This window comes from Pan paniscus, chromosome 11 (genome assembly GCF_029289425.2).
Source record: "Pan paniscus chromosome 11, NHGRI_mPanPan1-v2.0_pri, whole genome shotgun sequence".
NCBI lineage: Eukaryota > Metazoa > Chordata > Mammalia > Primates > Hominidae > Pan > Pan paniscus.
The window spans coordinates 10,799,544-10,826,667 of NC_073260.2; the positions used below are offsets into that span (position 1 = coordinate 10,799,544).

General features: G+C 46.0%; 1 protein-coding gene, 1 long non-coding RNA gene and 1 other non-coding gene across 6 annotated transcripts in view; 1 reads left to right on the forward strand and 2 right to left on the reverse strand.

The window, feature by feature from the left end:
• Positions 1–14: 14 nt before the first annotated feature.
• LOC103786748 (uncharacterized) lies at positions 15–25,423 on the forward strand. 4 transcript variants are annotated; one of them, XR_010109084.1, is made up of 6 exons: positions 40–156; positions 7,775–7,851; positions 8,844–9,147; positions 11,327–13,173; positions 15,568–15,696; positions 23,584–25,423. It is a non-coding gene; the product is annotated as an uncharacterized LOC103786748 (long non-coding RNA). The 4 variants fall into 4 exon arrangements; XR_010109083.1 differs by having other exon boundaries at positions 7,778–7,851; XR_008626559.2 differs by lacking the exon at positions 11,327–13,173 and having other exon boundaries at positions 7,778–7,851.
• Positions 8,552–8,613, reverse strand: LOC112440883 (U7 small nuclear RNA). Its single transcript, XR_003028876.1, has one exon. It is a non-coding gene; the product is annotated as a U7 small nuclear RNA (small nuclear RNA).
• Positions 10,238–27,124, reverse strand: part of GLE1 (GLE1 RNA export mediator) — a 37,256-nt gene continuing 20,369 nt past the window's right edge. The window contains exons 8-16 of the mRNA XM_008975883.5: positions 25,354–25,466; positions 25,120–25,189; positions 18,896–19,038; positions 18,600–18,790; positions 16,039–16,168; positions 14,435–14,539; positions 12,825–12,907; positions 12,185–12,248; positions 10,238–11,426 (exon numbers count right to left, since the gene is read on the reverse strand). Of these exons, the coding sequence (XP_008974131.3) occupies positions 11,358–11,426; positions 12,185–12,248; positions 12,825–12,907; positions 14,435–14,539; positions 16,039–16,168; positions 18,600–18,790; positions 18,896–19,038; positions 25,120–25,189; positions 25,354–25,466 (968 nt within the window). The 3' untranslated portion in view covers positions 10,238–11,357. The remainder of the gene's footprint in view (positions 11,427–12,184; positions 12,249–12,824; positions 12,908–14,434; positions 14,540–16,038; positions 16,169–18,599; positions 18,791–18,895; positions 19,039–25,119; positions 25,190–25,353; positions 25,467–27,124) is intronic.

A 27,124-nucleotide genomic window follows, 5' to 3' on the forward strand; every position in this document is an offset into this window, starting at 1 on the left:
GAGCGCCGGGGGAAGCGCCCCGGCGCTGCGCGAGGGGCAGGGGAGCGCGCCGGCGGAGCAAAGGGGGCGGTGCTCCCGCCGGCTCGCCGCCCGACCGCCCGGCGGAAAGGGCCGAGCGATCCCGGAAGGAGCCGAAGCGACGATGCGGGGGAAGAGGTGAGCGAGGGGCGGGCCGCGGGAGGATGGGGAAATGGGGCGCGCGCAAGGTGTGAGGGGTGATGGTGCAGTGAGGTCACTGCCTACGCCCTGGCGGTAGAGACGCTCCCGCCTCACCTCCCTCCCCGCAGCTTGCGCCCCGCCACCGCCCGCCCTGCGGACAGTCGTCTGCATCGCACCACTCCGCCCTGGGAGCTCTTCCAGGACTGCGGAGAAGGGCGGGGCGGGGGTATCGCTGCAGTCTGGCTGGGGATGCTGCGCGCCCCGGCCGGAAAAACGCCCAGTCCCAAAGGGTGAGATCACCCGAGTGCGTCTCTTCCTGCTCACTTTCCCGAGGAGGAGGCTGGCGCTGGGGTCCCAAGTCAGCCTAATTCGGTGGGGGCTGGGGTCAAGAAGACGCGGATGATTTGGGGCCCCGGGTTTGAGGAGGTGGTGAGAGGAAAAGGCCAAATCCGAATCAGAAAAAAAATTAAGTCGACTAATTTGGGGCATAAAGCTGTCATTCTGGGATTTGGAGAGTTAATTTCTTATGTTCTTGGAGATTATGGGGGAGGGAAACGGCAGCGGCAAAATAATAATTTCTTATATTCCTGCAACAAAAGCTTTCTCACAGGTCGCCAGTGGAATAGGCTACATTCATCCTATTTCATAAACAAGACATTAAGGTTCTTTCTGGCACAATTAATCGAACTTTCCTTGTGTACTAGGCACTATGCTAAGTATTTCGTGTTACCTTTTCATTTCTTAATCTTTGCAATAATTTTATGAGATGTTTTCCCATTTTACAAATGGGCACTCTTACATAATGCTCATGTAGGCTAAGTCTCTTGGCCCAGGTCAGGCAGCTACCAATTGGAAGAGCTAGGATTTACATCTCAGCAGTCAGAACCTTCCCTTTGCAACCGTATGTGTATTGCCTTCAAATAGGAAAGGGAGGCATTTTGATGCGGGTGGCTGCTGGGGTGCAGAAAGAGAAAAATAAGATTCTCAGAATTTCTGATACTTAAAGTCCTAGCAGTCTAAGGGCCTGGCTCTAAACTCTGTAGCCAGAAGCCCTGGATTAGGAAGCCCTTTCCTATCCCCATTCCAGTGACAGCTGGGCCGCAGCCATTGGGAGTAACACCCAGATCATTCCTGTGCAGTCAGGCAGACAGGGAGCTCTGCAGCTTAGGAAGGCTTCAGCCTCCTGGTTACCAAGCAGCTCTCCTCTTTAAATAAATATAAAGTCATTGGGCACTGCACCAGAATCTGGGCCCAGACCTGGCCCTGAGCTTCCTGGCCCTCTGCAGTTTGGCTTCTTTCCCCGTGCCTGGGACCCGCAATACGGTTTCTAAGCTGTCCTGGCTGTAGCCATGATACTGAGGAAAAATTTCCCTACCCACTCACTCCATTGGAGTGGAGAGAAAAGGAGTGACCACACCCCAGAAGCTGCTTCAGAGAATCTGTGTAGGAGAAACGTAGGAGCTGAGAGGCATTTCCTGCAATCTTCTATGTAGAGAAAACAGCGCTGAGCAACTCCTCCCTGGAGTGTGCATTTCTGAGAACAGCTGATGGTATCCGTGGCCTCTTCTCCAGCAGGTTGCAGTAAAATGTTTGATCAGATATTCAGCTCTGGGTACAAAATGGCTAACACAATTGTAGCTCCCTAAAATTTCCAAGACCTTCTGCTCCAGCAAAGAAAGCACCTTGGGACTGAGGGGCAGGAGCTGTTCAAAAGGGAGGGTTTTTCTATGAAATCACCCTGGCCCCATAGTGAACTGGGGGTTTTGCTGCTTTTGCTGGATGCAAAATGGAGACCTAAGAGAGAGCTCTGTATTGATAGAGAAACTAAAATCTTATTTGATTCTTTGTGTGATCTGAGACATGGCCAAGAAACAGTATCCCCAGCGCTCTCCACCTCCCACCCACTCACCCTGCCTTCTCTGCACTTGGCACTTGAAACCAGCCATTTTAAAAAGCCATTCTTCACTGTTCTGTTGTCTGCCTACCTCACCTCCCACCAGTTTCACCACATGCCTAACACCCTAGTAGGTGTGGAAAGTTGGGGGAAAAAACAACAACAACAGAAAAGCACAGGACAGTCTAACGACTTTGTAACCAATCAACTCCATGTTCTCAGTCACACCTCTCCTGGCCTCCTAAAAAGCAGAGGGTTGGACTGAATTCTCAACTCCTTTTTCTAGTTTCAGCAATCCTCAGAAGGTTTGATAGGCACCCTAAGCTTAAGCGTCTAGATAGTCCCAATACTTTTTCAGGTTGTTGAAAAGGTCAACTGTTGGAAAACACACTAATTGTAGTGATGTGTCCATATGTTCCAGCCAGGGAAAGTCACTTGCCCACTCTCCCTGGGAGAGAGCCCTTCCCCTCCCCTCCCCTCCACACCCTGTCTCACCCCCTGCAAAGATAACAGGCAAGCACTTCCACTATTTTTCTTCCCTAGAAGGGAGCTGATTGGGAAGAGTCATGCTGGCAAGTGGACTGCACTTCCCATATGACATTTTGCAGTGTCAGAGCTGGCAAGAAATAACACAGCTCTTCAAACCACAGTGCCTGGATGAACCTTGAAGGCTTTATGCTAAGTGAAATACGCCAGACACATAAGGACGAATACTGTATGACAATTCCACTTATATGAGATCCCTAAAATTGTCAGATTCATAGAGACAGAAAAAACTGTTGTTACCAGGGTCTGAGGGGAGGGAGGAATGGGTTATTATTGTTTAGTGGGAAAGTTTCCATCTGGGATGGTGAAAGAGAGTTCTGGAGAGGATGGTGGTGATGGTTGCACAACACTGTGACTGTACATAATGCCACAGAACTGTACACTTAAAAATGGTTAGGCAGGGCTTGGTGGCTCATGCCTGTAATCCCAGCACTTTGGGAGGCTGAGGCGGGTGGATCACTTGAGGTCAGGAGCTTGAGACCATCCTGGCCAACATGGTGAAACCCTGCCTCTACTAAAAATACAAAAATTAATCGGGTGTGGTGGTGCACACCTGTAATCCCAGCTACTCGGGAGGCTGAGGCAGGAGAATCGCTTGAACCCGGGAGGCGGAGGTTGCAGTGAGCCAAGATGGTGCCATTGCACTCCAGACTGGGCGACAGATTGAGACTCCGTCTCAAAAAAAAAAAAAAAGGTTAAACTTTTTATGTTCTATCTATTTTACTACAATCAAAAGATAAAGCAAAATACAAGCCACTGCTTCTAAAATCAAGCACCACATTAGAGAAGCAGCCTGATAGGCTCTGGGAGTGTGGCCTTACCAAGGTTTTAAGACTCCAGGTGACAGCAGAGATGTAAACTCCTCCCTCCCCTCCCCTAATCCGACCTTGTAATCTGGCTCCCATCATTTCACATCTGTTCCCTTGCAGGGCTGCCTGCTAGGCCTGGTCAGTCCGTGTCCCTCCTGCTTACCTTGAACCCACTACTACAGTTAGTTTCACAAATCACGTCAAACCTTCTCAACAAGTTTCAGTTGTTTCCCATTGCCTACGGAATAGGCCGAACTTTGCAGCCTCCACAATCTTGTTCCAATTTACCTTTTCACAGCATCATTCCCTACAGTTCTGCTCTACTGGTCTGAGGTTAGCCTCTTTCCAAAACATGTTATTTCTCCAACTCCATGCTTTTGTGAACAATTTTTTCCTCCAATTAGAACATCCTTTCCCAACACTCATGCCTCCTTTCTGCCTGAAAATCTTACCCATTTTGAGTATATGTAAGTAGAACCTTTCTGGAAGAGCAGTTGGCAATGTGGATCAAAATATAAAATTTGCATGCCATTTGACCCAGCAATGTTAGTTACATCTAGAAATCTGCCTTAAGCAGGACAAGATGCATTTTCATTCAGGACGGGCGTGGTGGCTCACACCTGCAATCCCAGCACTTTAGGAGGCTGAGGCAGGCAGATCACTTGAGCCCAGGAGTTTACGACCAGCCTGGGCACCATGGCAAAACCCCATCTCTACAAAAAAATGCAAAAATTAGCCAGATGTGGTGGCTTGCGCCTGTAGTTCCAGCTACTCAGGAGGCTGTGGGAGGATCACCTAAGCGCGGGAGGTCAAGGCTGCAGTGAGCCATGACTGTGCCACTGCATTCCAGCTCAGGCAATAGAGTGAGACCCTGTCTCAAAAAAAAAAAAAAAAAAGAATGTTAATAATTTAAAAAAAATATTAGGCATAACCTAGTCACCAAGTGAAAAATGATTAATTACGATTCATAAATTCAAGACTATATTCATGATATAATACTTATTGACTTGAGAAAATATTTGAAGTGTTACGGAATTTTAGGTTACATGAATGGTACTCAGTCCATTTAAGTAAGATTTATAGGCTGGGCGCAGTGGCTCACGCCTGTAATCCCAGCACTTTGGGATGCCAAGGAGGGTGGATCACCTGAGGTCAGGAGTTCGAGACCAGCCTGACCAACATGGTGAAACCTCGTCTCTAGACTAGAATTTCAACCCCAGCTTTCCTGGGTTTCCAGCTTGCAGATGGCAGATTGTGGGACTTCTCAGTCTCCATAATCTCATGAATAAATTCCTTGTAATTAAATCTCATCATATCCCTGTCCATCCATCCGTCTCCTATTGGTCTGTTTCTCTGGGGACCCTAATACAGTGAACTTCCATAGGCCTGTCACCCAGCTCCAACAGTTATCAACATTCTGCCGTTCTTGTTTGTTTTTTTGAGACTGAGTCTCGCTCTTGTTGCCCAAGCTGGTGTGCAATGGCATGATCTCAGCTCACTGCAAACTCCGCCTCCTGGGTTCAAGTGATTCTCCTGCCTCAGCCTCCCGAATAGCTGGGATTACAAGCATCTGCCACCACACCCAGCTAATTTTTGTGTATTTTTAGTAGAGACAGGGTTTCACCATGTTGGCCAGGCTGGTCTTGAGCTCCTGACTGCAGGTGATCTGCCCGCCTCGGCCTCCCAAAGTGCTGGGATTACAGGCATGAGCCACCACACCTGGCCCATTCTGCCAAGTAGGTAAGTAATCATTGATTACTTCACCTTTAACATAGTATTTTCAGGCCGGGCGCAGTGGCTCACACCTGTAATCCCAGTACTTTGGGAGGCCGAGGTGGGCAGATCACGAGGTCAAGAGATGTAGACCATCCTGGCCAACATGGTGAAACCCCGTCTCTACTAAAAATACAAAAATTAGCTGGGTGTGGTGGCGTGCATCTGTAGTCCCAGCTACTTGGGAGGCTGAGGCAGGAGGATCGCTTGAACCTGGGAGGTGGAGGTTGCAGTGAGCCGAGATCGCGCCACTGCGCTACAGCCTGGCGACAGAGCGAGACTCCGTCTCAAAAAAAAAAAAAAAAATTATTTGCCAAATTTATTTGACTGCCAAGCCCTTTTTTTGAACCCTGCAGAAAAGCACTCTGGGATTTAAACCATCAGCTGACTGGCTGTCAGGCCTTTGGACTTAGACTAGATGAAATAAGTCTATCCTCTGTGCTCCTGTAACTTTTAGCTCAACCCATCAAGTGCTCCAGGTGCTTAAATCGCATTCTCGATTGAATTAAAATTCTACCTTCAAGTCACCTATCTTGAAAACATGTTTAGAGTCAACATTCCATCCTTGCTACAGGTTGATGGCTTCAAGGTAACCTTAGTCACAGGGTCCTGTTTTCAGGGTTGTAGGTTCCAGAGGTTGATTTTGTCACCTCATCAGAATTGTAAGCATGTTTTTTTGCAGGGTGAAAAGAGAGGTATCTGTTAATTTTGAAATAGTTTCCAATTTACAGGAAAGTTACAAGAATACGGGGAAGAAATCCCATATACCCTTCACCCAGATTCCCCCATTTGTTAACCTTTGACCACATTTGCTTTATTATTCTATGTTTACATATATAGGCACACATAACAGCTGTATACATATACATTGACATACACACGTGTATACATATATATGTATACACATATATATCCCCTCCCCCCAATCATTTGAAAATAAGTTGCAGGCCGGGTGTAGTGGCTCATGCCTGTAATCCCAGCACTCTGGGAGGCCGAGGTGGGCAGATCACCTGAAGTCAGGAGTTCAAGACCAGCCTGGCCAACATGGCGGAACCCCGTCTCTACTAAAAATACAAAAATTAGCTAGGTGTGGTGGTGGGTGCCTGTAATCCCAGCTACTCAGGAGGCTGAGGCAGGAGAATCGCTTGAACCCGGGAGGCAGGGGTTGCACGGAGCGAGATCGCACTACTGCACTCTAGCCTGGGCGACAGAGCTAGACTCTGTTTCAAAAAAATAAATAAAATAAGTTGCAGACATCATGCCCACTTACCTCAATGTATATTTTCCAAGAATAAGAACATTCATTTTCATCACCACAGTACAATGATCAAAGTCAAGAGATGCATGTTGACACAGTACTGTTATCTAATATACAGGCCTTATTCAAGTTTTACCAATTGTTCCAATGTCCTTTATAGCAAAAAACACACCCACAGAAATATCTTTATTTTTGGTGCAGGTTCCAATCTAGGATCACATGCTGCACTGAGTATAAATATCCTGAAAGAACTAAAAGAAAAAAAAAGTTCTTGAATACATCCATCTGGAAAAAACTGATACTTTCTTAAATGGAGGCTGGCTTTAAATGAAAGGATAAATCCCTTTATAATGGGTGTTTTTGTAAATGCATCACATAGCCAGGAAGACTATAGTTCTAATCTGCTTTTTTTCCCCCTAGAGATAGCGTCTCACTCTGTTGCCCAGGCTGAAGTACAGTGGTACAATGATGGCTCATTGCAGACTTAACCTCCTGGGCTCAAGCAATCCTCCTGCTTCAGCCTTTCAAGTGGCTGGGACTACAGGCGTGTGACTTGTTTTTTGTTTGTTTGTTTGTTTTTTGTTTTTTGAGACAGAGTCTGGCTCTGTCACCCAGGCTGGAGTGCAGTGGCGTGATCTCGGCTCACTGCAAGCTCCGCCTCCCAGGTTCACGCCATTCTCCTGCCTCAGCCTCCCCAGCAGCTGGAACTACAGGCGCACGCTGCCACGCCCGGCTAATTTTTTTGTATTTTTAGTAGACATGGAGTTTCACCGTGTTAGCCAGGATGGTCTGGATCTCCTGACCTCGTGATCCGCCCGCCTCGGCCTCCCAAAGTGCTGGGATTACAGGCGTGAGCCACCGCACCCGGCCGGCTGTTTTTTTTTTTTTTTAAGAGATGGGGTCTCACTGTATTGCCCAGGCTGGTCTCAAACTCCTGGGCTCAAGTAATCTTCCTGCCTTGGCCTCCCAAGTCGCTGGGACTGCAGGTGTGAACCACTGCACCTGGCTTAATCTACTCTCTGTAGGTCCACAGGAAATCTAATGTCAGGAATTCATTAGGCAGGATGAAGAAAAGTGAAGGGGATTACCAGGTGTGACATAGGCACTTGTAAGAAGCTCTGTGGCTCTTAGTGGAGCTTTTGGTTTTCCTGACACTGAGATAGAAGATGTCCAAGCCTAATTTTGTCACTGCTATCATCATAGAAAGCTGGAGAAGTAGGGGGAAAGCTCCTAGCACATGGGTGGGAAATCCTCAGAAATCTATTCTTCTATGTAAGGGAGGTGTAGAGTTTCTGTCCTCTTGGAATTTTTAATTTGTCATCGAATTTGCTTTAGCAGGACAATAATGTGACAAAAACATGGATCCTCAGCCTGATAAATGAGGTCAAGTTTGAAAGCAAGAAAGGAGACAAGTGAGTATTTGAATTAAAGCCGAAGGCAGTCCTTAGTATTCTGCTGTAAGGAGTCTGATGCTACTTTCCATCAGGAGCTGCATCTCTCATCTAGTAATCATTATCTCTATCCGTCAGTATCAAAAACCTGGACTCCCAGTGCTCTCCTTTCTTGGTTTACCATTGAAATCCATTAGGAATACCAGCATCAAATGACATATGCAAGACCACTAACCACTAGAGGAAGAATATTCAAATAATTCAAAAATCGTAAGAGGTATTTCATAAATTTTCTTTTAATTTATTTATTTAAAATTTTAAAAATTTATAATAGAGATGGGGGTCTCAGTATGTTGCCCAGGCTGCTCTTGAACTCCTGAGCTCAAGCAATCCTTCCGCCTTGGCCTCCCAAAGTGCTAGGGTTACAGGCGTGAGCCATCATGCCCAGCCTAAGAGGTATTTTCTATGAAGTCATACAAATCCAAAGTGGAAGAGAAATTATAGATCATCTCATCCAGTGATTTTTCATTTTGTTTTTGACAGATGAACTTTTCCATACATAATCTTACATGGAACCATAATATATCATACAGCACATAAAACAAAAAGGCTGTGGCAGAGAGGATCCCAGAGCTCCATTAGAACCCCTAAATGGTTGTGCAAAACATGAGCTGCACAACTCTGGGAGGTACCATGACCTCCATAATTTTACTTTATTTTTTAAAGCTTTCCAGTGAAGATTGGAAAACCTGCTAGACAAATTCTAAAAGAGCTGTAACACTCATAGATTTGTACAGTTATTAACAGGGCAGTTGTCCAATAGAGGGTGGTAGTATCTTGAAGGAAAAGGGATGCCTTTTGGAAATTTGCTTTAGGCCTCTGTATGTTGACTGGCTACAGGGCTGAGCCCCATTCACTCAACATCCCCCTGTCCTGAAGTCATTGCTTCCCAACCTATTCCCTGTCACGGTACCTAGAAAATGATGCCTTTTTTTTTCTCTTTTCTTTTTCAGATAAAGTCTTCCTCTGTTGCCTAGGCTGGAGTGCAGTGGCGCGATCTCGGCGCACCGCAACCTCTGCCTCCTGGGTTCAAGCGAATTCTCCTGCCTCAGCCTCCGGAGTAGCTGGGATTACAGATGTGCTCCACCATGCCCAGCTAATTTTTGTATTTTTAGTAGAGATGGGGGTTTCACCATGTTGGCCAGGCTGGTCTCGAACTCCTGACCTTGTGATCCACCAGCTTCGGCCTCCCAAAGTTCTGGGATTACAGGCATAAGCCACCACACCCAGATGAATGATGCCATTTTTAAGGCAAAGGTAAGGAGAGGAAATGTGAATGGAACCGCTCCTGGGGGCTCACCCACCACAGGCCTTGTCTGGGAGGGCTAATGAGGTCAGCATGCCAAGGCACACCAGCTGGGAAGCTCTTCGCTAAGGAACTGCTATCAAGCATAGTTTGAAAACTACAGTGACATGTCCAGTTCTTTTGTTTTACAGGTGGGGATACTGAGGTTCAGAGCGGGTGAAGGACCTACCCAAGGCCAAAAAACCTAAAAGTGATTTGAGCCGGGGTCTCCTGACTCCGTCCCCAGTGTTCATTCCATTGTGTCTACCTTATTTATTTATTTATTTTTTTGAGACAGGGTCTTGCTCTGTCACCCAGGCTGGAGTGCAGTGGCATGATCACAGCTCGCTGCAGCCTCGACCTCCCAAGCTCAAGTGATCTGCCCACCTTAGCCTCCTGAGTACCTGGGACTACAGACATGTGCCACCATGCCTGAAAAATTTAAAAAAAAAATTTTTTTTTTTTTGAGGCAGAGTCTTACTCTGTCGCCCAGGCTGGAGTGATCTCGGCTCACTGCAGCCTCTGCCTCCTGGGTTCCAGCAATTCTCCTGCCCCAGCCGCCTCTTGGGTAGCTGGGATTACAGGCACACACCACCATGCCCAGCTAATTTTTGTAATTTTAGTGGAGACAGGGTTTTGCCATGTTGGCCAGGCTGGTAAGATGTGAGCCACCATGCCCGGCCAAAAAAATTTGTTTTAGACATGGGGGTCTCACTATGTTGCCCAGGCTGGTCTTGAACTCCTGGACTTAAACAATCCTCTCACCTCAGCCTCCCAAAGTGTTGGGACTGCAGGCATGAGCCACTAAGCACGGCCTATTGTGTCTTTCAAAGATTTTAATATACTTTCACATCTCTTGCTAGATAAAATAGGGTCAGTTATTAGTACATAATTCCAAAAAAGGAAATGACAGAAAAAGAAGTAATATTCCCAAGGTGTAGGTCAAGAAGACCAAAAGGAATAAATGCATACTGCTGTATACCTGGACTTGTATACTACCATGATTTACATAGCTCAAGGCAGAGGAAATTGATCATATTGAACCAATATATCAGCAATGGGTTTTTTAAAAAACCAAGCTTTATTATTTATTTTTTTTGGCACCTTAATTAACAATTCATAGAATGGGTCACTTCAGGCCACTCAAGAGTACCAGTGAACACTCCCCCACAAACACACCCTGCCACAAGACATTTAGCACAGAGGAACAGATCCATGGCCACTGCCTCTGCAGTATCAAAGAGAATTAGTCTTTCCACAAAACAAATTTTAACAGCCAATCTCTGGATTTCTGTACTGGCTTTAGTCAGGCATATTTATCATCATATTAGCAGTGTTCAGTTCCTGCCCAACATCTTTATTTAATCCCAATTCAATGCTTATGGATGCTCAGCTCATGTTTAATGTTGCAAGCCCCATCTTAGCCCATCTTAATTCAAACAGAAAAGAAACAAAACAAAACAAAAACAAAAAAGGTACCTGCCTGGTTCATGGATCCCTAGCCATCCAGGGACCAAATTCCAAATTAGGACGACAAAGAGTGCTCCTTAGTTCAAAATGACATGTGTTTCCAGTCCTAATCCCAGATGTTAATCTAGCCATAGTGTCACCTGAGCCTTAGTCCATGTGTATATCACATACTTCCTCTAGCTTTAGAATGACTTCACAAGCTGAGAAAGGCAAAACAACCATAACCCAGACTTGCGTGTAAGTATCTGGCCTCAACTATTAAATAATACTTAAAAGGGAACCTTATGAGCCTTAGCTCTTTCTGGAAATTCATCTGAACAGGGGTGAGGGTGGGTAGGTGGGTGCAAATGGTGGGCTCCCTCCATCTCAGAGTGCATTTGTTAAGGTATTGCCAACTTTCTGAAAGACACTAGAGACAAGGGAGGAGACCAAGTGCTAAAGACCTTTTATCACTTTTGCAAAAAACAAGAAAGGCCAACTCCATTTATTTTATCACGTGGATCTCTTAAGGAACTACCAAATCTACTAAGGGACCTCCAAGAATTTTGTGACCCAGGAAAATCTCCTCTCCTAGTCACAAGGCATAAATACATAAAAATACATAATGGCAAATTTCTGAATCTGACATGACTTCTCCCAAATACAGCTGTCTTCAGTTCCTTTATTATTGCCTCTTTGCAGCATAATGGTGATGGTGGGTGATGGAGTGACATCAGGAGCGCCAGAAGGAGGAAGTCAGAAAGCCCTTGGGGACAGGAATGTCCTTGTGTTGCAAACATTTCTGGTCAGGGAAAGATGAAGAAAACAGAATGAGTTTCTGATAACAGTGTTCCCAACACTTAATGGTTAAAAGAAGCTTTGAAGAACACCATATTTCAGCCCTATGGAACAGTGAACAAAAAGGAAAAAGCCAGTAGACTGATGGTTCTGTATAAGATGTCCACTTCTGCATGAACTGCTCCAGACAACAAATGAAATGCTCTTATTATTCCTGTCCCACTCTTGTCTCCCTACAGGCTAACCTCATCTTTCACAATCACTATTTTCACAATCGAGCTTTGAGAAGCTGAAAAGTCAGCAGGCTATCTTGGCAAACCCACTATAGTGTTCTAAATTCTTTGTCAAAATTAACCTTTTACAATTTCTTGGCACTTGGAAGTAGGGGAAGAGTCCAACTGAAAGTGCAGTTTGTTCTCATGGAGAAAAGTGATGACACTTACCAATTCCCCAGACCTGAGACTAAGAAAATAACCTTGGCCAACATGCAAAAAAATATATATATTAATGAGAGGAGATACACTAACTATATTTTACTCATCTCAGCATAGCTTTCTCACAGGCAGTATAGAGAATGATACATATAAAGAAGAGGAAATGGCAGCCCTTACTCCAAAGGTTAAGAGGGAATTAGGAACAAAAAGAAGGGTTTGGAAGAACTAAGAGAGTGCATCAGAGCATCTGAAGGTCCAAGACCTGTCAGACACAGGTGCATTCCAGCCCAACAACAGTGTAGGATATGTTGGTCTAAGGGCATCTTACCTCCAAGAACTGCTTGAGGCGTATGAAGGAACCCATCTGTCCTGAGCTTGTGATAGCTTCAATTCTACAGGGAGAGAAAGACACATGAATCACACCTATGATATACACCTATCTTTTGGAAACGGTGTCTCACTCTGTCACCTAGGCTGGAGTGCAGCGCGGTGGTGCGATCATAGCTCACTGAGGCCTTGAACTCTTGGGCTCAAGCGATCCTCCTGTCTCAGCTTCTCTAGTAGCTGGGACTATAGATGCATGCCATCATGCCTGGCTAATTTTTCTTTTGTAGAGATGGGGTCTCGCTATATTGCCCAGGCTGGTTTTGAACACCTGGGCTCAAGTGATCATCCTCCTGTGGCCTCCCAAAGAGCTGCAATTATAGGCATAATTATAGGCATAAGCCACTGTGCCCAGTCCCTAATTTGTGTTTTTGTTTGGGCAATGATATTTAAGACAGACTCTCATTAAGGTTCAAAAGCATTTATTCAAATATCAACGAGAGGGACTGGAGTAGGAAAGATGTCATACTTAGTACAGGTGTTTTTAACTTGAATCAAAACCAGCAGGTAATAGCACCCTTGGGTATCTGAGGCCTTGTTATGAGTTACTTAATCCCCTGCTGTCTGCTCAACAAGCCTGATACCTGGGAAAGTAGTCCTCTTTGATGAGTATTAGCATCTTCCAGAACTGAACCTGGTATTGCTTCATGAGGGCATTCCCACACACCTAGAGGGAAAGACAGGCACTGTCAGAGCAGAGAATGAAAATTCACACTCACAGGACAGATTCATAAAGCACAATCAGCCCTTCATCTTTCACACCTATCAAAAATTTCAACCACAATGCCACTGAACTTGCTAACAAGGGAATAAATGGAAACACCCAACTTTCTTCTAAAGCATTTCTCTTTATATGGCAATACCTCCATTTAACCAATCAGGTCTTAATGAACTACTCTTCTTTTCCTCTAATGAATGGAAGCCTTCCTAAAGGTATGGTATACCTCCCAAACTTAGTAAGGAGAGTATACAGAATACCACTTGTGTTCTCAAATGATACAGGATCATTGTTCATGTATGGTGACTTCAGGAGCTTTTTATTTTTTTTTTGAAATAGGGTCTCACTCTGTCGCCCAGGCTAGAGGACACTGGCATGATCACAGCTCACTGCAGCCTCAACCTCCCTGGGCTCAGGTGATCCTCCAACCTCAGCCTCCTCAGTAACTGGGACCACAGGCACACACCACTAATTTCTGTATTTTTTTGGTAGATATAGGGTTTCACCATATTGCCCTGGCTGGTCTTGAACTCCAGAGCTCAAGTGATCCGCCTGCCTTGGCCTCCCAAAGGCTGTCAGCCACTGCACCTGGCTGACGTCAGGAGCTATTAAGGTAACTAGGAACTATTGGCACTATAGATCAAATGGTTCCAGATTTGTTATGGCATGTACCCCAAGGCTTTCTTCTATAAGAAGTGTCTTCTTGGCTGAGTGCAATGGCTCACTCCTGTAATCTCAACACTTTGGCAGGGTTAGGTGGGAGGATCGCTTGAGCCCAAGAGTTTGAGGCTACAGTGAGCTATGATCACACTAATGCACTCCAGCCTGGCTGACAGAGTGAGATCCTTTTCAAGCGATTCTCCTGCCTCAGCCTCCTCGGTAGCTGGGATTACAGGTGTGCGCCATCACACCCGGCTGATTTTTTATTTTTAGTAGAGACGGGGTTTTACCATGTTGGACAGGCTCGTCTTGAACTCATGACTTCAGGTAATCCAACCGCCTCGGCCTCCCAAAGTGCTGGGATTACAGGCGTGAGCCACCGTGCCCGGCCTTTATTTGTATTTTTAGTACAGACAGCGTTTCAATATACTGACCAGGCTGGGCTCAAACTCCTGACCCCATGTCATCCGCCCACCTTGGCCTCCCAAAGTGCTGGGATTACAGGTGTGATCCACCGCACCCGGCCTGGGAGTCCCTTCTATATCCCTAAAACAAATTCCTCTTTTCACTTTTGCTAGAATGTACAATTTTCTGTTCTTTATAATGAAAAAAATCCAGAGAAGCCAAGTAAATACAGTATGGAGTAAAAGTGAAAGCAATGTTGGTCTACAGCTTGGGAAAAATGTATGACACTGGAACCTCATGCTGTTTTACTATCAGGCCCAAATGCTATGCTGTTTCCCCATTCATGTCACCCAGTGGATCAAGGCTACCTCAACCACTGGCCTTCTCTTGTGTGATAACTGAGTTACGTACCTCCAGGAAGTCAAAGAGGAGGGTGGCTGTCACATCTGACAAGGGCTCCATGTTTAAGATCTGTGCCAACCAGCGCCATCCATGATTTAAGCCATGAGGGTGAATCTGGGAGGAGAGAAGCTTGGTTATCATTGATCTCATTTTGTTTAGAAATCTAAACTCCCAATGTATCATCCAGCCATTACCAAGTGGAAATGAACCCCACATCATCCAGCCCTAGCACCTGCCACAGGGCAGAAATAACACAAACTAAACAAATTCTGTTTTTCTTTTATTTTTTTGAGACAGGGTCTCACTTTGTTGTCCAGGTTGGGGTGCTGTAGTGCGATCATGGATCACTGCAGCCTTCACCTCTTGGGCTCAAGTGATTCTTCCACTTCAGTCTCCCAAGTAGCTGGGACTACAGGCATGCACATGCCACCGTGCTCAGCTAATTTTTTTGTATTTTATTTAGAGACATGGTTTCACCTTGTTGCCCAGGCTGGTCTCAAACTCCTGGAGTCAAATGACCCACCTGTCTCGGCTTCCCAAAGGGCTGGGATTACAGGCATGAATCCACCTCACCCAGCCTTCTGCATTTAAATGTTTCAATACATTGGTTCCCACACATTCTTTTTTTTTTTTTTTTTTTTTTTGAGGGAGAATTTTGCTCTTGTTGCCCAGGCTGGAGCGCAATGGCGTGATCTCGGCTCATTGCAACCTCTGCCTCCTGGGTTAAAGGGATTCTCGTGCCTCAGCCTCCCAAGTAGCTGGAATTACAGGTGCCCACCACCATGCCCAGCTAATTTTTGTATTTTTAGTAGAGACGGGGTTTCACCATGTTGGCCAGGCTGGTCTTGAACACCTGACCTTAGGTGATCCACCCACCTCAGCCTCCCAAAGTGCTGGGATATCAGGTGTAAAGCTACCTCGCCTTCTATTTTTTAATGTTTCAATACATTGGTTCCCACACATTCTTTATAGGCTCCCTTCAATATGCATGTGTCAGCTTCAGTTTCAGGCATTCCATAGGCCAACAATTAGCCTTATTGACATTTTATTTATTATTCTTGGTACCTTTAGCACAGAACCTGGGACACAGCAGGCATACAATAAAAACTTGGATTTAATCAACTTCTATTTTTTCTCTTTAGGTCTCCATAACTATTAACTTCTCTGTCCTTCTAATCTGTATTCCCTGAGAAATTAATTGGGCTGGCAAGTCAAAGCCCTGAACCCCAGCTGCAGCTTTCTGAGCTTGATCTGTCCATCTGTGAAGTAAGGTATGTGATCTAGATGGCTTCTAAGGTCTCAACTAGTTCTAAGATGACAATTTCTTGCTCATTCCTCTTGTAAGAAAATCTTCTAACCTTAATGACTGATTTATAACAGACTCTCCTCTGGTAGACTCTGTTACAAAACCAGCTCTTTAAAGTACCAGGTGATCCAAGAAAGTTCCCTAATAATCAACATTCAGTCCTCTACATAATACCCATGAAACTGCCATATAGTTTATCCTTTAACTAGACTGGCTCTCTGAAAGAAGGCCAACATTTCCTGTGGGAGGGATACACATGGACTGTGGTCTAACCTCTCATTATTGACAGTAAGCCTCTTTTACCTACCTCCTGTCGGTTTCCATATGGCCACCGGAGCTGGATGATAGCAGCGTAGAGACGGATCATCCCTGACATGCGTTTTAGAAAGTTGTCTTGCTGCTCCACTTTGGAATCCTTTACTTGGTAGCCAAGCATCCTATACGGGAAGAAAAAATTTGGCCAGGCGTGGTGGCTCACGCCTGTAATCCCAGCACTTTGGGAGGCCAAGGTGGGCAGATCACTTGAGGCCAGGAGTTCAAGACTAGCCTGGCCAATGTGGTGAAACCCCAACTCTACTAAAAATACAAAAATTAACTGGGTATGGTGGTGCATGCCTGTTTGTCCCAGCTAATTGGGAGGCTGAGGCATGAGAATTGCTTGAACCTGGGAGGTGGAGGTTGCAGTGAGTCAAGATTACATCACTGCACTCCAGCCTGGGTAACAGTGAGACTGTGTCTCAAAAAAAAGAAATAAGAAAAAATTCACTGGGACAAGGCCAAAATAAGGGTGACAAATTAGAGATAAATTGCTTTTTTTTGGAAACAAAGAGTCTCTGTCGCCCAGGCTGGAGTACAGTGGTATGATCAAGGCTCACTGCAAACTTCACCACCCAGATTCAAGTGATCCTCCCGCCTCAGCCTCCTGAGTAGCTAGGACCACAGGCACATGCCACCATAGCCGGCTAATTTTTTTTTTTTTTGAGATGGAATTTCCATCTTGTCACCCAGGCTAGAAAGCAATAGCATGATCTCAGCTCACCGCAATCTTCGCCTCTCGGGTTCAAGCGATTCTTCTGCCTCTGCCTCCCGAGTAGCTGTGATTAAGGCACCTGCCACCACACCTGGCTAATTTTTTGTATTTTTAGTACAGACAGGGTTTCACCATGTTGGCCAGGCTGGTCTTGAACTACTGACCTCAGATGATCCGCCCACCTCAGCCTCCCAAAGTGCTGGGATTACAAATGTGAGCCACCGCGCCTGGCCTTTTTTTTTTTTTTTTTGAGACAGAGTTTCACTCTTGTTGCCCAGGCTGGAGTGCAATGGCATGATCTCAGCTCAGTGCAACCTCTACCTCCTGGGTACAAGTGATTTTCCTGCCTCAACCTCCTGAGTGGCTGGGATTACAGGTGCCTGCCACCATGCCCAGCTAATTTTTTGTATTTTTAGTAGAAACGGGTTTTCCCCATGTTGGCCAGGCTGGTCTCGAACTCTTGGCCTCAGGTGATCCGCCCACTTTCGCGGCCTTGGCTTCCCAAAGTGCTGGGATTATAGGCGTGAGCCACCACGCCCAGCCAACACCTGGCTAATTTTGTAGAGACAGGGTCTCACTATGTTACCCAGGCTGGTCTTGAACTCCTGGGCTCAAGCGATCCTTCTGCTTCAGCCTCCCAAATTGTTAAAGTAATTACAGGTATGAGGCACTGCACCTGGCCCAGAGATTACTTTTTATGGCTAAAAAATAACAATATATTATTACACTCAGCATTACTATTAATATATTATTACAGGCCGGGCGTGGTGGCTCACGCCTGTAATCCCAGCACTTTGGGAGGCCGAGGCGGGCAGATCACAAGGTCAAGAGATCGAGACCATCCTGGCCAACATGGTGAAACCCCATCTCTATTAAAAGTATAAAAATTAGCTGGGCGTGGTGGTGGGCGCCTGTAGTCCCCAGCTACTCGGGAGGCTGAGGCAGGAGAATCACTTGAACCCGGGAGGCGGAGGTTGCAGTGAGCCGAGATCACGCCACTGCACTCCAGCCTGGGTGACAAAGCGAGACGCCGTCTCAAAAAAAAAAAAAAAAAAATATATATATATATATATATATATATATATATATATTATTACATATTATTACATCTGTAGAATACTTGGTTTACCAAGCACTCATATCCATCATCAAATCTGAGCTTCATGTAAGCCATGAGGTAAATTCACAGGAGGTAATAGATGTCATTACCCTCATTTAAAAATCAGGAAAAGATGCTCAAAAAGACTAAATGATTTGTCCATTTTTGCAAAGGTATTAAATGACAAAGCAGGGATAAAATTCTAAGACCCCAGTATCCTTTCCACTAAACTACACTGACTATTGGCACCTAAGTTCACAAATCCCAAAGGCTCTCCAGTTTACATAAAAGACTATGTATATATAATTTTTCTTTCTTTTTTGAGACACAGTCTTGCTGTGTCACCCAGGCTGGAGTATACTGGTGCGATCTTGGCTCATTGCGACCTCCACCTTCCGGGTTCAAGCAATTCTCGTGCCTCAGCCTCCTGAGTAGCTGGGACTACAGGTGTGCACCATCACACCTGGCTAAATTTTGGTATTTTTAGTAGAGATGGCGTTTCTCCGTGTTGCCCAGGCTGGTCTCAAACTCCTGAGCTCAGGCAATCCGCCCACCTTGGCCTCCCAAAGTGTTGGGATTACAGGCATGAGCCACTGCACCCGGCCGAAAGACATTATATTTCTGATAGAACATTCAAGGTACGTAATAGGAGCTGTGAGGAGGGAAAAACAAATTCCAATTCTATTTATATTTCATTAATCACTCTAGGGATAGTGAGTAGGGAGAAAAACAACTTTACCTCTGATAGTCTTCCAAAGCCATTCCCTCCTTGAAAGTGGGATAGAAAGGAACAGAGTAAGGACACTTCTTATGTAGATGAGCAAGAATGAGGTCCCCCACTCTGGGGTGGAGCTCCCAGATCCCAGATGCCACAACTGCAATGGGGAATGCTGCTTCATGGTGAGAGGCCACTTCCTCCTCGCCTTGTTTCTGAGAACATAGAGGTGGGTACAATTTTAACTTAATACCAGAAAAACGCTGAAATCTTGTACACCAGCCTCTGCTTCCCATACCTCTAGCAACAAGGTTTCTCACCACAAATTTCTCTGCCAGTTTGTATTGAACAAAGTCCAGCCCCTGTGGGTTAAGTGTGACAGACACAGAGCGCCCACCAGATTGAACAGGTTTTCCAGAGAGCAGGCTGTGGATCTTGTCAAAGATCTCCTTCAGTTTTGAGCCTGAGCATGATAGAGAGAAATTAAAAGATACAACCACAGATCAATCTTTTTTTCTTTTCTTTCTTTCTTTTTTTTTTTTTTTTGAGACAGTCTCACTCTATTGCCCAGGCTGGAGTGCAGTGGCACAATCTTGGCTCACTGCAACCTCCGTCTCCCGAGTTGAAGCAATTCTCTGCCTCAGCCTCCTGAGTAGCTGGGATCACAGACGCCCGCCACCACACTGGGCTAAGTTTTGTATTTTTTTTTTTTTGTAGAGATGGGATTTCACCATGTTGGCCAGGCTCGTCTCTAACTGCTGACCTCAAGTGATCCGCCCGCTTTGGCCTCCCAAAGTGCTGGGATTACAGGCGTGAGCCACCATGCCCAGCCTGTTTCATCATTGTAATTACAAAGCATCTACAAAAACCCAGCTGTGCTGCCCTACGGAAATGAAGGGATAAACAGTATCCCTTACTGTACACATAAGATGAAGGGATAAACAGTATAGAAAGAGGTGTTACATTTTGTTACAGACCCCATGGACTGTGGTTGGTATCTCTAGAGGAGTTAGTCACATCTCTAGGAAAAACCTTCTAAAGGATCTACCCAGCTCATGATGATATGCCCCCTTCTCAGGACTTGCCTTCTTCCGTCCTCAGAGACACAGAAGTGGATTCGTAACAGCTATATTTGTACCAAAGATTTTGTGTGCTCCACCCCCACACTAGCTACAGTTAGATTAGAGGCAGTCAAGCTGAGCCAGTCAGTCAAGTAAGAGTCACTTCCTTGAGGTAGCTGGCCCCGTGTCACATACACTCACAAGCAGTGGGGGCTGTGTACCTGCCATGAAGACCAAAGAACGGCAATCTATAAAATAAGAATGGAGATGTAGAGGACAGATGAGATGAGAGAGGAAAAAAGAACTAAAGTTTCTAGCTCCTGAGACCTCACCTCATTCCTGCCACTGGGTTCTGTAGAATATTTCTTTATCTTTCCAATAAATGCTTTTTTTTTTTTTTTGCTTAAGCAGATCTGGGCCAGCACTTTGGGAGGCCAAGGCAGGCAGATCACTTGTGGTCAGGAGTTCGAGACCAGCCTGACCAACATGGTGATACCTCGTCTCTACTAAAAATGCAAAAATTAGCCAGGTGTGGTGGCGGGTGCCTGTAATCCCAGCTACTCGGGGAGGCTGAGGCAGGAGAATCGTTTGAACCCAGGAAGCGCAGGTTACAGTGAGCCGAGATTGTGCCACTGCACTCCAGCCTGGGTGACAAAGCAAGACTCCATCTCCCCACTAAAAAAAAAAAAAAAAAGCAAAGCAGATCTGATTTACTTTCCATTACCTGAAGTCCTGAAGTCAATGTTTTAATTAATACAGCATCTCCAGTTGAGAAATACCCTGTCAAGTTCCTAATCACTTCAAGAAATGTCACAAAAGTTTCAGAAATATCCTGTCATTCAGTTCTCTTATCAAAAAAAAAAAAAAAAAAAAAAAAAAAAGCCAACCATGTGGACCCCACTGGCTGAATGCCCTATCTAGCATCTAGCCCCTCTCCATACCTCTCTAGGTAGGAGGAAAGTTAGTTAGCTTCCAACCCTAGACTGACGTGGCCTCCCCATGCCACAGCAACATCATGTCCTTATTTAAGATTTCTTCTAATTCTAACCACTCATGGACATCCATCTTTTTTTTTTTTTTTTTTTTTTTTTTTGAGATGGAGTCTCACTCTGTCACCCAGGCTAGAGTGCAGTGGTTCGATGTCACCTCACTGCAACCTCTGCCTTCCGGGTTCAAGCGATTCTTCCACCTCAGCCTCCCAAGTAGCTGGGACTACAGGTGTGTGCCACCATGCCCGGCTAATTTTTGTATTTTTAGTAGACACGGGGTTTCACCATGTTGGCCAGCCTGATCTCAAACTCCTGACCTCAAGTGATCTGTCCGCCTCATCCTCCCAAAATGCTGGGATTACAGGTGTGAGCCACCACACCCGGCGACATCCACTTTTTTTTTTTTTTTTTTTTGAGATGAAGTCTCACTCTGTCACCCAGGCTGGAGTACAATGGCACGATCTTGGCTAACTGCAACCTCCGCTCCTGGGTTGAAGTGATTTTCCTGCCTTAGCCTCCCGAGTAGCTGGGATTACAGGCGCCTGCCACCACATCTGGCTAATATTTGTATTTTAGTAGAGATGGGGTTTCACCACATTGGCCAGGCTGGTCTCGAACTCCTGACCTCCTATGATTCACCCACCTCAGCCGCCTAAAGTGCTGGGACTACAAGTGTGAGCCACTGGGCCCAGCTGACATCCACCTTTTTTTTTTTTTTTTTTTTTGAGATGGAGTTTTGCTCTTTTTGCCCAGACTGGAGTGCAATGGCATGATGTCAGATCACCACAACTTCTGCCTCCCGGGTTCAAGAGATCCTCCTGCCTCAGCCTCCTGAGTAGCTGGGATTACAGGCATGCACCACCATGTCCAGCTAATTTTGTATTTTTAGTAGACATAGGGTTTCTCCATGTTGGTCAGGCTGATCTCGAACTCCTGACCTTGTGATCCACCCGCCTCAGCCTCCCAAAGTGCTGGGATTACAGGATTACAGGTGTGAGCCACTGTGCCCGGCCCACCTTTTTTTTTTTTTTTTTGAGACGGAATCTCGCTCTTTCGCCCAGGACGGAGTGCAGTGGTGCTATCTCAGCTCACTGCAAGCTCCGCCTCCCGGGTTCATGCCATTTTCCTGCCTCAGCCTCCCGAGTAGCTAGGACTACAGGTGCCCGCCACCACGCCCAGCTAATTTTTTGTATTTTTAGTAGAGACAGGGTTTCACCGTGTTAGCCAGGATGGTCTCGATCTCCTGACCTGGTGACCCGCCAGGCTCGGCCTCCCAAAGTGCTGGGATTACAGGCGTGAACCACCGCGCCCGGCCCCAGCCCACCTTTTTAAAAAAGAGAGGAATTAGGTGATCCTTCCCTCCTATTCATTAAACGCTTACTGAGCACTAACTCTAGAGCATGTTCTGTGTCTGGCTGGACTACAAGACCTTAAAGGGCTTAAAGTCATGATGGAGACAAAGGGAGAGTCAGGAAATGTGTAGAAAAATTTAAAAAGGCAAAGTTATAGACTAATTCGATGTGGTGAGTGAAAGAGAGGCAGCAGTCATAAAGATGACTCCCAGGTTTCCAGCTAAGATTACTGAGTAGATAATGGTGCTACTGATTACTCAAGAGAAAACAGTAGACAAAGAGGGCTAAGGAAGATGATGGGTTTGGATTTGAACACATTAAACTTGAGGCAGCTAAGAGACATATAAGCAGAGATGTCCCTCAGGTAGCTGAAGCTGGAGAATCTGAAGCTCAGAAGAAAGGAATAAACCAGAGGTAGGTTTCGGAGTCATCAGCATTCAGGTAATGTTTGAAGCCCTGTAAGTAGAGAGAACGAAAAGAACTGCAGGATAAGAGTAGATCCCAGCCGGGCGCAGTGGCTCACGCCTGTAATCCCAGCACTTTGGGAGGCCAAGGTGGGCGGATCATGACGTCAGAAGATCGAGACCATCCTGGCTAACACGTTGAAATCCTGGCTAATACGTTGAAACCTGGTCTCTACTAAAAATACAAAAAATTAGCTGGGCGTGGTGGCAGGCACCTGCAGTCCCAGCTACTCGGGAGGCTGAGGCAGGAGAATGGCGTGAACCCAGGAGGTGGAGCTTGCACTGAGCCGATATAGTGCCACTGCACTCCAGCCTGGGCGAAAGAGCGAGACTCTCAAAAAAAAAAAAGAGTAGATCCCTAGGAATCACCTACAATTAGAGTGGGGTAGAAGACTAAGAAACCAACAAAGGGGAGAGAGAGGGAGAGAGAGAGAGGGAGGGAGAGAGAGAGAGAGGAAAGGGTAGTGAGGGAGGGAGGAGAAGAACCTGGAAAGTAATGGCACCATGGAGGCCAAAGGAGTAGAGTTGCACAGAGAAAGCAGCAACAGTGCCGAACAGAAACCTCAGGAAGATCAGCAAACACTTAGAAGACATAGGATCAAGGGAGACTCATGTTAGGATGTGAGGGGCTCACATATATTTACAGGCTGAGAGAGAGGAGCCTATAAAAAGGAGTAATCACAGAAAACAGGAAAGGCAATAAACGATGAGGCAGTCTGACAGGAGACAGGAAGGAAAGGGAACAAGGGCAGAGGTGGAAGGGTAAGCCCAGCAGCAAGGATGCCTCATCCAGTGACACAGGAGACTAAGAGGTAAATGTCACTGTGCAGTGGTGGAGGGGCTCTGAGGAGCTCACACTGGATGTCTCCATTTTCCTGATGAAGGAGGTACTGACCCTGTCTGCGGTCAACAGAGGGGAACTGGGAATGGCCATCGAGGTGTGGAGTGGCTGTCCCATCAACCTCTCCTGCTTTGCTGTTGCTATCAAAGGACACAGCACTTTAAATTCCAAAAAGTGATATGTTATTTATTTATTTATACCTTGCCCTGTTCCAGAAAGAATTTCAGGCAGCAAAGTCATATGTAAGTTTTGTCGGACTGCCTATCAAGGGCAGGAACTGAAATTTTCCTATGCTTTCCAGGCAATGAGAAGTGAGTCGGGGAACGGAACCCACGATGCGTCAGAGGAGTGTTCCAGTTGCACACACACTCCCCAGCCACCTGGCAGCTCAGTCTATAATCTGGAGGCTTCCACATCTACAGCTCCATACAAATGAACCTCTGGTTCTAAAGAAGTTTTTTCCTTGTCTGGTTCTCACTTTCTAAACCTCAGTCTCTGGAGAGAAAAGAAGGAGTCCTGGAGGATGAACAAGGCGAGCTTGGAGTAATTCGGAAAAGCTAATGTTGTAGGACAGAAGCAAAGCCTGCAAGTCACAGCCTAGGTTCCCTGAGTGATGTTTTCAGCAGTAAACTGCAACTTCAAAGCTAAGAGCCATCCTAATAATTTGCCATAAAAGGTAGCTTGTTAAAAATGAGTCAAAAAGGCCGGGTGCAGTGACTCACGCCTGTAATCCCAGCGCTTTGGGAAGCTGAGGCGGGCGGATCACAAGGTCAGGAGGTCGAGACCATCCTGGTTAACACAGTGAAACCCCGTCTCTACTAAAAATACAAAAAATTAGCCGGGCGTGGTGGCGGGCACCTGTAGTCCCAGCTACTTGGGAGGCTGAGGCAGGAGAATGGCGTGAACCCCGGAGACAGAGCTTGCAGTGAGCCGAGATTGCGCCACTGCACTCCAGTCTGGGTGACAGAGCGAGACTACATCTCAAAAAAATAAATAAAAATAAATAAAATAAAATAAAAAAAGGGGCTGGGCACAGTGGCTCACGCCTGTAATCCCAGCCCTTTGGGAGGCCGAGGCAGGTGGATCACGAGGTCAGGAGATTAAGAACATCCTGGCTAACACAGTGAAACCCCGTCTCTACTAAAAATACAAAAAATTAGCCGGATGTGGTGGTGGGCGCTTGTAGTCCCAGCTACTCGGGAGGCTGAGGGAGGAGAATAGAACAGCGGGAAGCCAGTAGGCGGAGCTTGCAGTGAGCCGAGATCACCCCACTTCACTCCAGCCTGGGCGACAGAGCAAGACTCTGTCTCAAAAAAAAAAAAAAAAAGAAAAAAAGAAAAAAAAAAAGAGTCTTCTTTTTTTGTTTTTGTTTTTGAGACAGAGTCTCGCTCTGTCACCCAGGCTAGAGTGAAGTGGTGTGATCTCCGCTCACTGCAATCTCCGCCTCCTGGGTTCAAGCAATTGTCCTGCCTCAGCCTCCTGAGTAACTGGCATTATAGGCGAGAGCCACCACACCCAGCTAGTATTTGTATTTTTAGTAGAGACAGGGTTTCACTATGTTGGTTAGGCTGCTCTCGAACTCCTGACCTCGTGATCCGCCCACCTCGGCCTCCCAAAGTCCTGGGATTACAGGCGTGAGCCCGGCCATGATTATCTTTGATGAGTTAAAGAGGAAACCAGGGAAACAAGATGTATGTCACTTATATGTACCCGATCCAACTGTAAACATTTGTTTGAATATACTTTTATAGGAACCTTACAGATACATACTTAGATTTGGAGTCTGAAAAATAATACAATGAAATGAAAGATCATGTTCTTAACCCCTCTGACCAACCTGCAATGGTAGAGATTTGGCTCACTGGGATGGTAGCAGCCTTCTGGAGGTCCATCTTTATCTTTTTGGCCTGCCAGAAGAGAACAGTGAGAAGGCAGTGTTCTGAAGAGCTGAGTAGATGTCACTTAGAATCAGGTAAAGTGACATGCCAGCTACATTCATTTGGGACACGAAGTGCTCATTCTCTGAGAACCATCAAGTCCACAAAATTACTGCCATATACCTCTCCCCTACCTGACTGTCCTTGCTGTTGGTCAGGCCCTCAAAGGTCAACACACACTGCATGGAAGCATCCTGCAGCTGCTGGTACCACTGCATTGTAATGTCTTGTACCTTCACCTGGAGGTCTGAGAAATAAAAGAGAGGTTTTAGTAATAGCTAGTATTTACTGAACATGTAATATGAGGCAGGCACTGTTATAATCACTTTATGTATGTACTGACTGCTTTAACTGTCACCATAACTATGAAATAGATACTATTATTATCTCCATTTTATAGAAAAGGAAACAGGCACGAAAAGGTTAAGTGATTTGCCATGGTCACATTACTACAAAGTAGAAAATCTAAGGCTGGGTGTGGTGACCCACGCCTATAATTCCAGTACTCTAGGAGGCCAAGACAGGCCCAGGAGCTTGAGACCAGCTTGCGCAACATGGTGAAATCCCATCTCTACAAAAAATACACAAATTAGCCAGGCAGGATGGCGCATGCCTGTAGTCCCAGTTACTTGGGAGGCTGAGTGGGGAGGATCACTTGAGCCTGGGAGGGTGAGGCTATAGTGAGCCATGATCATACCACTGTACTCCTCCAGCCTGGGTAACAAGAGTGAGACTCCTATCTCAAAAACAAAAAACAAAAAACAAAAAACACTGGGCGCAGTGGCTCATGCCTGTAATCCCAGCACTTTGGGAGGCCGATGCTGGTAGATCACCTGAGGTCGGGAGTTTGAAACCAGCCTGACCAACATGGAGAAACCCCGTCTCCACTAAAAATACAAAAAAATTAGCCAGGTGTGGTGGCGCATGCCTGTAATCTCAGCTACTGAGGAGGCTGAGGCAGGAGAATTGCTTGAACCTGTGAGGCGGAGGTTGTAGTGAGCCGAGATCGTGCCATTGCACTCCAGCCTGGGCAACAAGAGCAAAACTCTGTCTCAAAAAAAACAAAAACAAAAACAAAACACACCAAAAAAGAAAAATTAGACTCCCAGGCTGGGTGCGGTGGCTCACACCTGTAATCCTAGCATTTTGGGAGGCTGAGGTGGGTGGATCATGAGGTCAGGAGTTTGAGACCAGCCTGGCCAACATAGTGAAATCCCATCTTTACTAAAAATACAAAAATTAGCCAGGCACGGTGGCAGGCACCTGTAATCCCAGCTACTCGGGAGGCTGAGGCAGGAGAATTGTTTGAACCCGGGAGGCAGAGGTTGCAGAGAGCCGAGATCGCGCCACTGCAATCCAGCCTGGGCAACAGAGCAAATCTCCATCCCCTCCCCGCAAAAAAAAAAAAAAAAAAAACAACAACAAAAACTAGACTCCCACTGATCTGGCTCCAGAGTCAGCACTCTCAAACACTATGGTACACTGATTCTTTTTCTTTTTTTGAGACGGAGTCTCACTCTGTCACCAGGTTGTAGTGCAGTGGCACCACCTCAGCTCACTGCAACCTCCAGCTCCTGGGTCAAGCAATTCTCCTGCCTTAGCCTCCCGAGTAGCTGGGACTACAGGTGCGTGCCACCATGGCCAGCTAATTTTTGTATTTTTGGTAGACATGGGAGTTTCGTCATGTTGGCCAAGCTGGTCTCGAACTCCTGACCCCTTATACGTATTACACAAACACATATCTGTGTGCATTTATTTAAAATACTCAGCAGCAGCAATAATTGAAATAATGTATCTGCTAGAGTTATACAGAATTTCAAGTCCTCACGCAAAGTGTTGGAATCGTAAATCAGACTCTACATCAACCAAAACTGAATGAAATACATTACATAAAATTCTGGTTAA